At 45.2% G+C, this 14,361-nt stretch overlaps 4 protein-coding genes across 4 annotated transcripts; 2 read left to right on the top strand and 2 right to left on the bottom strand.

The window, feature by feature from the left end:
• Nucleotides 1-2,493: 2,493 nt before the first annotated feature.
• BHQ10_010274 (uncharacterized protein) lies at nt 2,494-7,038 on the top strand (the record flags this gene model as incomplete). Its single annotated transcript, XM_040872886.1, has 14 exons — nt 2,494-2,637; nt 2,711-2,802; nt 2,895-3,604; nt 3,676-3,886; nt 3,980-4,446; nt 4,505-4,554; nt 4,605-4,748; nt 4,813-4,948; nt 5,041-5,235; nt 5,308-5,331; nt 5,393-5,445; nt 5,511-5,615; nt 5,680-5,754; nt 5,815-7,038. The coding sequence occupies 14 exons, from the start codon at nt 2,494-2,496 to the stop codon at nt 7,036-7,038; spliced, it is 3,630 nt and encodes a 1,209-aa protein (XP_040738776.1).
• Nucleotides 7,039-7,317: 279 nt separating this feature from the next.
• On the bottom strand, nt 7,318-9,503 carry BHQ10_010273 (uncharacterized protein; the record flags this gene model as incomplete). The annotated part of the gene is made up of 2 exons (XM_040872885.1): nt 7,318-9,400; nt 9,472-9,503. 2 exons carry the CDS (start codon nt 9,501-9,503, stop codon nt 7,318-7,320), a joined length of 2,115 nt encoding a protein of 704 aa, XP_040738775.1.
• Nucleotides 9,504-10,294: 791 nt separating this feature from the next.
• On the top strand, nt 10,295-11,532 carry BHQ10_010272 (uncharacterized protein; the record flags this gene model as incomplete). The annotated part of the gene is made up of 3 exons (XM_040872884.1): nt 10,295-10,684; nt 10,741-10,911; nt 10,963-11,532. 3 exons carry the CDS (start codon nt 10,295-10,297, stop codon nt 11,530-11,532), a joined length of 1,131 nt encoding a protein of 376 aa, XP_040738774.1.
• A 682-nt stretch (nt 11,533-12,214) lies between these two features.
• BHQ10_010271 (uncharacterized protein) lies at nt 12,215-14,062 on the bottom strand (the record flags this gene model as incomplete). Its single annotated transcript, XM_040872883.1, has 4 exons — nt 12,215-12,543; nt 12,613-12,986; nt 13,059-13,106; nt 13,188-14,062. The coding sequence occupies 4 exons, from the start codon at nt 14,060-14,062 to the stop codon at nt 12,215-12,217; spliced, it is 1,626 nt and encodes a 541-aa protein (XP_040738773.1).
• Nucleotides 14,063-14,361: the final 299 nt, after the last annotated feature.

The raw sequence follows: 14,361 nt of genomic DNA, 5'->3' as shown, positions 1-14,361 counted from the left end.
TGATATCATAGTAGAAAATGCCACTTAGAGGTTTCGTACTTTACAGATACGTGGAAGAGACAAAATACAGGTTGTTGTTACATATTCTTACTTACATTCTCGCCATACGAAACATGGTGCACGAGTCATGTACCCGAGTCCACCTTAGCTCTAACGGCGATACGTAGAAATGGTAGTTCTACTCTGGATAAATCTAATTTTCGGACTGTTTTCACCATGGCCATTAAAATATCTTGTTTTCCTATCTTGACTAAATTTCAGCCATCACATATTTAATTGGCCTGGTGGCCACTGAAGAACAAAGATTGGATTAATATTTCTGCTGTATAAATTAGAAGATAGAGACATACGCAACTACGGGAATACATATTCCATGGATAGGCCTGCTATAACCAATCAAATATCGCGTTTCTAGGCTCGATTGGAAGCAGGGATTGAGGCTCAGATTAGTAGGAGCACAGACCTGATACCGGTATGCCAAGCGCGGTAAACCAGGGCCTAGGGTTTCTGCGGCCTTGGCATTCCCTTCTGCTACGGAGGTAGTATATAGTACACAACTTCTTGAATGCGGCGCAGTTCATGTTTATTAGTCGATGTAATATTCGGGCCCTCATTAACAGCCGAGATGACAATGGGAAAAGTCTGTGCGAAGCTAGGCCTGGGAAGGCTTTCTAATAACAATTTGATTATACGCCGCACTCATCTATCTACTCGATGTACGTAGGCTGTATTCTACTTTAAATGCCGGTAGTATCTTCGGTATACATAATACTTCTCGATCATTTCTCTAATTACACTCGACTCTCTTACTGTTGATAATTGCTTATTGTGACAAGCACTACAGGCTGACTGATTATGAACGCGTTTGTTGTGTACAGGGCTGTCGATACATCCCAGTTCTGCCGAAGCATACCCAGAGCCTCCTAGATCTCTTTCTCTTTCGGGGAGCACTTTAACGTGCCTTGCAGATTGGTTCAAGTGTTGATCTAATTCTGCCCGAGCTTCATGCTACGAGCTAGTAATATCGTCTCAATCAAATTAAAACCAGTCCTCAACTACTTGCTAGCATCATCACACCCAAAAAGTATGGTTGAGTAAGCCACATCATGTTCGATAGACCTCTTAGTCAGATTACTGATGCTAGCCTTGTAACACGCGTATTGAATGCCTTGGGATGGAAGGTACTGAGATAAACCATTCAAAAGCCCCGGCTTCTCAAATGGAAATCTGCCATGATGTTTGGTACCACTCTGGAAATTCAGAACCAGAAAAAGACGTCGATGGCATCTTTTTGATTGGCAGGAGAGACAATCTAATCCCAAAAATTTATTCCGATGATATCCACTGGTTAAGTAACGTGGGATCGTGGTTTCTACGATACGCCACGGCGCATATATCACTTTGCGTTTCTTTGGTCGTATGGGGATACTAGCCTATGGTCATGCTAGGTAAGACAGTCCGATGTAGAGATTTTGGTGCTAAATGTTCCCACATTAGTACCGTAATGCTCGAAATCGAGTAAATGAACCAACACAAGTTTTGATTGCTTCTGAAACTACCGACTATTATCGCAGCCTTTGATAGAGTATACGGAAGCTCACGCATTACGCCATGAAACAACGCCAGCTAGATCATGTACTCAAAAGGTTCTCATATTACATGCTAACAGTACAGGGATGCTTTACCACCTGGCCTGTCAAGGGATACGCTTACGCAAATATTCCGAATCGTTGATAAAGTCACTGACCGTAGTTTGAATCATAGTTTTGTTCCATCAAAGCATGTTGTCAGCTACTCACCTTGGAGAGCAACCCTGAAACAGGAAACAAGCTTTACACCGAATGGTGATATAGCTTCGTGTTGCTCGTGATAGACCAGGCTGATATGTTGGTATACTAGATCATTGACACTTTCGAGGATACTCTGCCACAGACCTGTCGTGTGAACGCCCTAAGGTTCGGACAGTATGATTTGTGTACATAAAGAGGCCTCCACCAGGTTGCTCCATCATACATGTTCTTGTTTTAAACTCCAAGAGCTTGGGGCTGTATGGCCTAAGGATTCTTGACCACTCAATTGCCCTGTTGCATATTATACGTTGGTGCTGATGTGATAACGTGTACATCACTAGTCTTCTTAGGATGCTCTATCCCACATGCGTGTTGATATTGTACAAGGGGTCAGCTTAGACTGTTTTTTAAATACATCCTTTGTATGACTGGTGGAAACAATATCACTTATAGAAATCTGACATATCTCTTCTACTTAAATGTAGACGTAAACCCAGGTCGGTTCTGTTTTCCCAATTGAGACCCCAAACTTTTGAATATCTTTCACATCCACATTAAGTTGCAAAGGATGATTTTAATCATATCTACTCTCGTACTTTGGATGACCTATGCACTGACCCTGGAACCATCCACGGCCTTTTCCTTAGAGGAAAGAAGCGCTGTACTTGCCTCTCGCGATGAAGACAATTTCACCTTACGCATCATGCCTCTTGGAGCGTCAATAACGCAAGGATACAAGTCAAGTGACAATAATGGGTACCGTAAAGTGCTTCGTGAGCAATTACGCCATGCCGGATGGCCCGTGAATATGGTTGGTAGTCTCTCAGATGGTACGATGCATGATAACGTATGTTTTATCCAAGAAAAATTCTTTATCCTTTGTAATATAGGATAGAAACATAGCTGATTTGCAATGTTAGAACCACGAAGGACATGTCGGATTTAGGATTGATCAAGTAGCTGCTGCAGTGGAGAACAGTATCTACGAAAAGCCAAACTTAATTTTAATCAAGTAGGTCACCTAATCATTCTTCATTCCAATGCCTCGCGCCCCCTACCAAGACATATCTTGAAACTCCGCGTCTGACTAATTCCGTTGAACAGTGTCGGCACGAATGATGCACTCCAGCAGTATCAAGTCGATACTGCTGGTGAACGGCTGGACTCTCTTCTCACGACCCTCTATGAAGCAGTTCCGAACACTACCATCATTCTTTCCACATTGCTTCCAAATACGGATCAGCCTGATCTAGTTTTCAATATAAGCCTTCAGTACATCCAGGTTTATATGAGCCGCCAGGCAGCAGGCGCCCGAATTGTTCTAGCTGATATGTTCACATTTATATCTGCGGATGAGCTTCAAGATGGCACTCATCCTACTGATGAGGGCTACGATAAAATGGCTTCAGTATGGTGGGCGGCAATTCAGAGTGCACAAAGCGATGGCTTCCTATCACCACCACTAGACATCGGGGTTAGTGATCAGGCTAATAATACATGTGAGAAGGTTTATGCTAGTGGCGAAGACCATTATGCACAGACCCAGAGAGGAAGTGGAACAGATGACGGGTCCTATGTGCATACATCCCAAGACATGGGCCGATTGCTCAAGATTGCCTCAATTGCCGGGGATATTGAGGATGGAATAAACATGGCTCAGCTGGTCAATCTCTATGGCGGCCCTCGTGAGGGAGCATTGGATGAACTTGTTTGGACGAGAGATGGTGATGGTACCTATATGTTCTTGAATGAGAATAACGGGATATATGACTCTTCAGTAATGATTGATGTTAGAATACCGTGTCTGGCTAAAGGTGATTTTCTCCCGTTGCCTCAGCCCCAGTCAAGAAGGCTTATTAACCGATGCTAACCTCTTTACAAAAAGGAGTTCATTGGGGCGATGTAAACAACGATGGCTTGGATGATTTCATATGCATTGGGGCCGATGGTGCAATGTATGTCGCCATAAATCGTGGGAGTGTGAACAATGTCCCTACATTTCAGGACATCGGCCAGGTGATGGCCGCTCCGGGAGGTGACATGAGCCAGATAAACGTCAAGTTAGGCGATATTGATGGTGATGGCCGGATTGACTAGTGAGTTTCGGATCTGATATATTCTTCGGCCGCTCCCAATCCATAAGTGGGGAATCGTTGCTTAAAATCCCATGCTAACTACGTGTCTTAAAGTTGTCTTATCGCGGATAACGGTGATATCCACTGTTGGCGGAATGGTGGCCAAAGTGACGCTCCTACCTCCACCTATGGTGGCTACTGGCAGGACCTGGGTGTTGTTTTTACTGGCAAAGGAATGGGAGATATTACTGGTGTTCGCTTTGTTGACATCAATGGCGATTTCCGTAGTGATTGGTTATGGATGGATGACACTGGCCGCGTGACAACATACATAAATAACCGGGGTACTGGAAAGGGTAGTCTGGTACCAGATTGGTCCTATGCCGGTGTGACTCATGCTGGGATGGGGGTAGCTGGTGCAAAGAACCGTGTCAAATTTGGGAATGTTTACGCTGGGAATGGTGCCGATTACATTTATGTTGAGTCTGTGGAACTTGCCCCAAGTACCAATGGACCTCCCATCTATGACCACTACGCCCACGTCTGGAAGAACACCGGAAGTGGTGGAACAACATTGAAAGGTATGGAAAACTAGACTGAACTCGACAAAAGACCTTTTTGTTTGACTCTGATTATTAGGAGACGGTGATTACTATTGCGATATGCGAGGAACCGGAGCAGATGACTATGTAAGAAATCAGATACCACATGCATCCATAGCTGACATAGGCGTTGATAGGTCTGGGTTTCCCCTGACGGTGTTGGTTACCTATACGGAAATTCACACAATCCACCGTACTGGGACCCTGTCGGACTGGAAATTTTCGATGCTGGCGTGGTACGAAAAGGCCTCCATCTGGCAGACTTCGTCGGAGATGGCAAGGTAAATGATACTTATGCGTACCTTTTCTTTCTGCTAAATACATATACTAACGATTTAACCACAGTGTGACCTCTGGCTTGTCGATAGAGATTCTGGAGCGGCGGAAGTGTGGATCAACATGTGGGATTCAACCGTGATGAATTGGGATAAACGTGGTGTAGTCACTGGGGGAATAAGCTGCACCCAAGGTTGGGGTGTAGGTCTATATGATTTAGGGCTTCGGTTTCATGATATCAAGTTAGTCACACGATTGATCTTGTTTGTTCATTTCAAATTACTAATTATTCCAAAGTGGTGACCATCGTGCTGATTATCTATGTATGGAGTACGTATGCATACATATCATTATCAGCGTCGTACAAAGCTGACATCTCCCTCACCGTTCAATACAGACTGGATGGACGCACGACTGGAGCGCTAAATCTGGGCGAAAACCAATTTCAAGATATTGGACAGATTAAACATACTGAAAAGTATGATCGAGCAAGTATGTAACCTTTTCTTTTTCACCACGTATTTTTGGAAATATTTCTGCTAATTTTCGTTAAAATCTGCGAAGACCATCGATGGGCCGATGTGAATGGTAAATTTCCTTTAACAAACTTACCTACATCCCAAGTTGACATCTGATTGCTTTCTTCTAGGAGATGGCTTGGTTGATTTCCTTTGGGTCGATAAATTCACTGGAGACACATGGGTAAGAGAGTTTATTTCTTTCATGTTTCTGCTCGACAGGCTTTTTCAATTGACTTATGGAATTAGGTATGGGAAAATGAAGGCCAGATGCCGGATGGTACTCTGATAGATGGATCATCCTTCAAATGGAACCCACTAGAAGGCGCCCGCTATCAAGGTGCAGATCGGGGTGTCAGTATTTTCTCCTATCAGATTCACAGACTCACAGACTCACAGTTACTAATAATCTGCTCAGGCCAATATGCATTTTCCAAATCTAGGTGGATTGGGGCGCGCTGACTATCATCAAGTAATTCCAAGGACGAATGTCGTAAGCTTCTACTAATTTCAATAAATGGAAATCTTATAACCTACTGATGATATCTGAAAGGCATATACGTGGTTTAATGTCTGCCCGGGAGCCGGGGACAACGCCTCAGATGACCAGGACCCTTCGATTGACCCCAACCTTCCGGCATATTCACGAAGTCAAATTATATGGCCGGCTCCACATAATTATATATCTTACGGCGATTCCTATGCTGCTGGGATTGGGGCGCATTGTGGCTGGATTACGGATGAGTTCGACGAGAGTACACAAGGGGATGATTGTCGTCGTTGTGAAGGATCATATCCATTTCAGCTTCAAAGTGCTGGTCCTCAAATGCAGGGTGCCACTCTTCATTTCCCAGCATGCTCAGGTGCAATTATCAACGACATGGAAAACAGCAATGGAAATGGGAGAAGGAGCCAAATGGGTTGGGTTCGAGAACTCAATTACTATGAGACAAGTGGATGGACAACACTATCCATCGGAGGTAACGATCTCCACTTCGCTGACGTAGCATATTACTGTCTCTTCATGTGGAATGAAGGAAGTTGTGACAGCGCATTAGCTTATGCGGCCAACAAACTCAACGATGCCAATTTTCGCTTGGCTTTGGCAGAGGTGTATAACAATATCATTCTTGATGCTTATTCTCAGAGAGCGCCCGCTCGTCAGACGGGTTTTTTGTTAATTGTTACCGGTTATATACAATTCTTTTACGACAAGGACAAAGCTTGTGATGGGAGCTGGTTTTGGCCCAAGGGGGGCTATTTAACGCAAGATCGCCGGCAGCAGATGAACTCGTTGGTGGTTAAATTCAACGAAATCATGCAGGACGCCGTTACCGAAGCTCAGCATGAATGGGGAAATCCATACTGGAACGTTGTATTTTTTGACACAGATTCGTTGTTTGAGAATCACCGCTTCTGCGAGCCTGGTGTCGATTTTCGAAATAGCTGGTTCCTCCTCGCATGGGGTCTCGACTCTCTTGCCGATGGAACAGAATTCTCAACACCACCAGACGGCGATGACGTCGACCTACTGACCTACTGGCAAACATGCAGTCTGGATGTTGATGATATCTGGGCAGGTTTTCTCTGCGATTTATCAACAACCATGCACAATGGGAGTCTCCCCGTCGACCCATCGCCATCGCCACTATATGACCCGAATACCACAACAATAGCACCTAGGGATGCAGCCAAAGCAATGCATCCAAAATCGATTGGTTATGCAGCCATTTCCAACGCCATATATCAGTATATTAGCAGCTTGCCGCAACCGTGAATCAATCTGTTTATCCTTTTCGAGCATCAATCACCTCCTTAAGTGACCACAGAGACGTTTAGCCCAAGTCTTACAGAGATCTTTCTTATCCAACTTGTCAATTCAAATAGACGTTTAATCTTACAATGACGCGGATTCAGTCTACTCCACTTAGTTAAAGTTATCTACCCAAGCGGGTTCTATACGCAGTAGAGATAATGTAGACAACAGCAGTATATTCTCTCTATCAAAACTGCACTTTACTAAATACTGATAAGTTTGTCAGAGAATCAATTATGCTCAAGACTTGACAAATTTGTTCATCCAGCCAATGACTGTATGGTACCACAACAACAAGTTTTCCGGATGCTGATGGCGGTGACTTTCATCTGGGAACGTGAGAAGATTAGTTTCAACACCTCTCAAGCGCAAGGTGTGAAATGAAGCCAAGCCTTGCGCAATCGGCTGCTGAAGATTGAGCTTGTTATGGACAATTAAATGAGGTGTCTGCCAATGGCCTGCATATTGCGCGGGATCCCATTTCTGCCACTCAGATGGGTTTTCCCACGGTAGTCCATTCAAATCATGGCGCAAAGCTTGCACATCACTTGCCAATTGAGTTGTCATGCTGAAGATGCCGTTATCTGTTATCAGTGCCTTGAAACGTCTGCCGAAATCATGGCCTTGTATCCAATTAACCATATATCCTCCGTATCCATGGCCTATTGCCGCAGCTCTCTCTGTATCTGCATAGCTGAGATTATTTTGGACGTATTCAAAAACTTTCTGGAGATCATTGTATGGTAACCCGCCCCAGGACCCTCGAATTGCATCTGTAAAATCTTGTCCGTAGCTTCGGCTTCCGGTGGGATTCGGTGCAATAACTACGTATCCCTGCTCAGCGAGGGTAATCAGATTGCAGTTCACGGTCCATCGGTCAAGCCACAAATTTTGAGGTCCGTCATGAATGGACAAGATCACTGGGTATCTGAGTTCGGGCTTAAAGTAAGATGGTTTAACAACCCATGTGTGCACTTGGCGCCCATTTGCGCCAAATGGCCAAATCTCTTCAATCTGGCCGCGGGGAACAGCGATATAAGGGTAAACTAACGGTCCTAGCCCAGGCGATAGTGGGTCGAAAATAGTATATCCCCTGCTCTGGTTGAGAGCGTCATAAGAAAGCAGTAATCTGGACTTAGACAACTCAGAAAACAAGGGTGTGACGTGGATAATTGACCCATATCTCGAGAAAATGTTTAACAATTCTAATGAAGCTGGTGTGGGTTTGTCTGGCCACCAATGTTTTAGATCCAATTTATAGAGAACCTGGCGTCCTTTCTCCTCTACCTGGATCAACAATGACCTATCTAGCCCATATTTGATAGCACTGGGACTTAGATCCCACTGCCCTTTGCCGTCGTGAGACGCAAAAACCTCTTCGCTCTCGCCAGTCTGATTATTATAGATAAAGATGATTCGATTCTTGTCGGAACTGTATCCTGTGGTTTTCTGAGACAAGAAGCTGACAGTAGAATCATTGGGCTTCAGAATAGGCGACGAGATATTCCCCCCCAGACCCCGATGTCTGAAAGCATAGTAAAGGTCATCAAGTGGATATCCGTCCCAGCGAAGCACTGGGCAAACGTAGCATGAACAACTGTTTTGCTGAAACTCATCGTAATCGCTCCCCACGAAGGTTATTGTCCAAGAATTGATGTCGAAGTCGCGGCAGTCATCTTCTTGACCAGAGGTGATCCGTAAACCTACTGTCGTGAGTTTGAAATAATCCATTAAATTAGTCAATTTTCCCATTGTATAGCGACCATTCGGTGTTCCCGAAGGCCGGGTGAGAGTCCCAAACCAGATGACTGATTTTTGAGGGTTTGAAAACGAATCTGTGCATCTTTCAGGAAAGGTTGTATTTAAGTGACCACCAAAGTTGCCGAAGTTTGAGCTCTGTTCCGTTGGATTGAAAAAAGAGCCGTCGTTGTTGATTTTACTTACCACTGCGAATCCTAGCTCGTCGTCGGTATCCCCAATGAATGGTATTCTGGTAACTCTCAAGTTTGATATATGGCCAGGTACAGTGCCTACTATATATTCGTTGTCGACAAGCCGTGCATCACAGATAACCAGGTTGGTATGTCCATTTCGTAACGATTCAAGCCAGATAAGTTTACCGCTGCTACCGAGCCACTGTGGAGAATTTGCGCTGATGTTCTCAGTGATAGGCCATGATCGAGGAAGATTTTGTAGATCAAGTACGCAAATCTCTTTTCGCATAGAGTGCGACTGGAAAGAGTAGAATTTCTGTACGTAGACAGCGAGTCTCCCTGTAGCGTCTGGAACAGGATGATCGATCTCTGGGGCTTCGAGAAGTGCCCTTGAAAAAAGAGGTTACAATCATTCAACAGGGTAGGGAATTCAGTGACGAAGAATTCAGGCAGAACTTACTCGGGAGACAGTGTGTGATGTGTAACGGTCATTCTGATGGATTTCTGCAGTTGCAAGACCAGACTGGCCAGTAAAGCTGTTATTGGTAGTAAGGCTTGATTATGCAGTTTTAGCTGAGCTTGGAAATGTGGAGCAGTTAAGCGGATAAAACCTATCTGAGCTACGTCTCATGAAACAAGCTGTTCTCAGCAACCATTTATAATAAAAAATTGATAGAATCAATGGCCGTACTCCGTCAGCAAACGTGGCGGATGCTAATGCGGCCAAATCACATCGGCAATTCCGTGTTGACAGGATTACTTTACCGCTATCCCGAATGTGGTGAGCGCAGCTCATAAATCCACTCACCTGCTCTCATTGGATATCGACCATCCCCCGATATAAGGTATTGCCAAGAAATCCCCTCCTTAACTAGCGCTCACAGCTTTGCACTATATTCCTGTATGGCAGCCTATGCTAGATATTTTCTCTGCTTTTAGTTAGACACTCATTTACAGTACATTGCACATGCCCACTCGATTTCTCACTTGTGCAGTTTCCTTTCATGCCACCCGGGTAAATTACAATACAACACTGTATCTTCCACGAGCTTTCCAATTACAAGGATATTATTTGAGAAATCGAATAGCAACGCGTATTAGATTGTACTCAAGTGTATTACATGTTAGATAAACAGCTCGATAGAGGGTCACTACATAAGCCCACGCCTCCGTGGGCAAGACCACGGAGAACGTCTTTAAACACGTCCACCAGGGAATTCTCACCACGCCAAGTCCCCATGACTGTACACCCTATGGGTGAGATTGAGACGGCCTTCCGCATAATGCAACCAGGAAAGCATCGTGGAAAATTAGTGCTGTCACTCGCAAACGGTACCCAGGCTCCTGTCGTGCGCAAGGCCAGGGATGCTCTCCGACTTGACCCCAAGGCCACTTATCCCTTGGTCGGGGGCCTTGGAGGGCTAGGTCGCAGTCTCGCACGCGAGTTTATTAAATGTGGAGCGAGGAATATCGCTATCATCTCACGATCTGGTGATACAAATACCGAAGCCAGGGCGACTATAGATAAGCTTTGTGAGCTCGGTGCACACATAAAAGCCTACCGTGGAGACGTAGGCGACGAGAAGTCATTCCTCGCTGCCATGGATCAATGTTTGAGAGATATGCCTGAAATTAAGGGATTGATCCACATGGCCATGGTGCTACGCGACATCGTGTTCGAGAAGATGTCGTACGAGGATTGGACTGTCCCCTAAGGCCCAAAGTGCAGGGTACGTGGAATCTAAACCGTTTCTTTGACCATGATCGACCGCTGGATTTCTTCATTATCTGCTCATCACTCTCTGGCATCTTCGGTAATGCTAGCCAGGCGCAGTACGCAGCGGGCAACACGTATCAGGATGCACTGGCGCACTACCGTTGTGCCCATGGGTTAAAGGCTGTGACTGTAAACCTGGGGATTATGCGTGTGGTTGGTGTACTGGCTGAATAGGGAGCTGGTAATGTGCAGCAATGGAAAGACGTCTTGGGCATCCGCGAACCCGCCTTCCATGCCCTTGTGAAAAGCTTGATCATCCGCCAGCAAGATAGAGGTAATACGTGTCCTGCTCAGGTGTGCACTGGTCTGGGAAGTGGAGACCTTATCGCCACTCATGGCGTGGCCCGCCCCTACTGGTTCAACGATGCTCGATCTGGACCCCTAGCTGCGACAAGCGTAGCGGTCCAGTCAAGCGCAGGCTCTTTTGAACAAGAGGGAGTTGTATCACTCGAGTCTCGCCTAGCCAAAGCTGGTAGCAAGGAGCAGGCCATTGAAATCATCACTGAAGCCCTGGTGATGAAGATAGTAGAGATCCTGCCAATGCCATCTTCTGAGGTCGATCCAAGCCGGCCCATGTATCGCTATGGAGTCGACTCACTCGTAGCCTTGGAAGTAAGAAATTGGATCACTCGTGAAATGAAGGCGAATATTCCACTCTTGGAGATATTAGCAGCGGAACCGGTCAATACATTTGCTGGTAATATTGCGAAAAAGAGCAAGCTGATCATGGATTCGAAATCGTAGGTAGATTGTTATGGGGCGAGGTCTGTTGTATTAGGTGACGTGGAAATGGATTCCATACCACACTTTTTGTCCGTGCGCACGATACCATACTTAACAATGCACAATGAACAAAGGATTATCCACAACGATTTTGAAAAAATTAGGGAGGTTCAAGCAAGGTGTGGGAAGGAAAACTTTTAACATATCCTTGCTGTATTATGCTTAGTCTGATGGATTTGCCCTAGATCTATTCAGTAATAGTTTTCACAACTTTTTAAAGCCCTAGTTTGACTCGGCAGAGTCAACAGAGTCAACAGAGTCGAGTTGCAAGAAATGAATCTGTCGGATATGCCGAGAATTATGTATTTAAGGACAATCATTTACTATGTATCTAGTTCTAGTTATTCTTCTTGAATTAACCGCGATAACTTGAGTATACGTTTTTCAACGAACCGGATATTCAGAAACCCTGGGCAGCAGGCCAGGATATTGATGGTTTAAATATCATCATCCATATCGCCGGAACGAAAGGCAAAGGCTAACTGGAGTTCACATTGGAGGTATCAGTTATGCGCGAAGCAATCTGAACCTCCGCCTTGCTTTTCTGTACTAACATGCAATACATTTTACTGCCCGGACTCGAGTGGTCTTCATGTCTTTTCAATCACCAGCTGTTCGGGACCTTCCCCATTCATTGACAGGTTTAGACTGCTGCCGCTTTTTCTTCTGGCGTTTGATCTTCGCCTTTATGTTCTCCCAGTCTAAGGAACGGGATCAACATAGCCAAGGGGACACCAGTTAGTGACACAGCCAAAGCACAGGCAAAAACGTCTTTGATTCCGGTCATGTACGCCTTGAGCACATCCTCTAGAACTTTACCGCTGTACACTTTGTGGATGTCGGATGCGCCTGTGCTTAGAACCTGGGCAGCGTCGACATTAGGGGCAATAGTTGCAAGAGTCTGTACCAGGCGGTTGTCAAAGATAGACTGCCCTGCTACGATGAAATAGACGGCACTGCTTGATAGGGCCACTGGTCTTAAGGTTAGTGAATAACTGACAAATTTATTATTGCGACGGAAAACTATTATTATATACTTACTAAACATGATTCCAGTGATGCTCGGCACGTCCTCCTGCTTAGATAACCCTTGCACTGCCATCATAGGGATCTGGTTACCAAAGCCAACACCAAACCCAAAGAGAACCTGAGGACCGATGTACCGAGCTTTAGATGAGTCGATGTCCAGAGTGTATAGCAGCGCCATTCCAGCAGTCATCAAGAGCGCACTGAGAACCTGAAAAGGCTGCAGGTAACGTGTTTTCTCAACGACTTTACCACTGACCATGGTTCCTACGCCAAAAAACAACAAGAACGGAAGGGTATTGACGCCACCTAGAATGGCCGACTGACCGTGGATGGATTGCATGAAAATTGGAAGATAGAACATGACCTGATAGAAAGCGGCAGTGGTGCTTTGCAAACAGTTAGCCTCTTCTCAAGACACAGCCCCAATCAACAATCAAAGACAATCGATTATGACCTACATAAAGGACCACAAGGCATTGGCCCACACAACACGTGGTTTTATGAGCCTTATAGGAATCATAGCACGTGCAGTTTGGAATATTTCAACGATGACGAAGATGATCGTGAGTATAATCCAAACCACCAACGTGGCAATGACAGAGCCATTATTCCACGCTTTATTCTGGCCACCCCACTGCAGGGCCAATGTGTAGCATACAAGCGAAGTAAGGATGATGCTGAAACCCGGAAGATCCAATTGCAAGATAATCTCTTTCCAGGTCGTGGGTTCAGCTCTGATATGTTTTGGTATGTGCAAAAAAAGCAGTAACAACACAACGACAGGGACACCAAGTGGTAGATTAATATAGAAACACCACCGCCAGGAGACCCCACTTGTTAACGCGCCACCGATTATAGGCCCGAGAACAGTTGATACCATAAATATGCCCATCCAGATCCCAATCAACATAGGTTGCTTCGAAGGGTGGGAGATGTAGTTAATGACAATGACAGATCCGTTCATTGCACCGGTGATACCGAGTCCTTGGATAGCCCGGCCAATAATGACAGCAATACTATCCGGAGCAGTTGCAACTACAATGCTCCCGATCAAAAATATTGAAATAGCGGCAAGGTACATATTTTTGACGTGGAAATACTTGTACACCTTGCCCCATACTCCTGAAGTGGCAGCGGTAACGAGGAAAGTTGCGCTTCCATACCATCCTGTATCGTTAAGGGCATGGAAATTGTCGGTGATGGAAGGAATGGCAGTTGCGATAATACCAATCTCCAGAGCTGTGAGTAGACCGCTCACGTTCATTGTGAAAATGATAAGAAACAGGCGTATGCCTGTTGCGTACTCGGGCTTATCGGCATCGCTGTTCACAAGGGCAGGTTCAGGGGCTAGCTTGTCTTGACCGCTGTCGGTTATAGGCTGCTCAAATGGCTGCTGAGAGTCGTCACTTGCTTTCATCTTAGCACTCTTTCCTTCCTCGGAGTCAGAATTTTGGAACGACATATTCAGCTTTTTGCGTTGCTGTCCTTTAGGGAGAAGGAGAAGCAATTGGCAGCGCAGAGAATGAGCAGAGTTGAAAGGCTGCTCTTGTAATTCTGAAGCAGATTTGTGCAAAGATGAAATTACAATCCATCTGAGTCTATCAGACTTTGCCTCTTTGTTTACTCAAGAGTTTATCTATTATTAATTATTATTTAATTGACCGCCCTAGCCTCCATTGACGCTACTCCGTACTACTCTCTACTCGACCGCCGCGTTTGTTCCGCCGAACATCTCAATTTGACATTTGAATTGTTTGCATA

Source organism: Talaromyces amestolkiae, assembly GCF_001896365.1.
Source record: "Talaromyces amestolkiae strain CIB chromosome Unknown scaffold31.1, whole genome shotgun sequence".
Taxonomy (NCBI): domain Eukaryota; kingdom Fungi; phylum Ascomycota; class Eurotiomycetes; order Eurotiales; family Trichocomaceae; genus Talaromyces; species Talaromyces amestolkiae.
The sequence above is the reverse complement of the archived record's forward strand: the minus strand, read 5'-3'. Positions and strand labels throughout refer to the sequence as shown.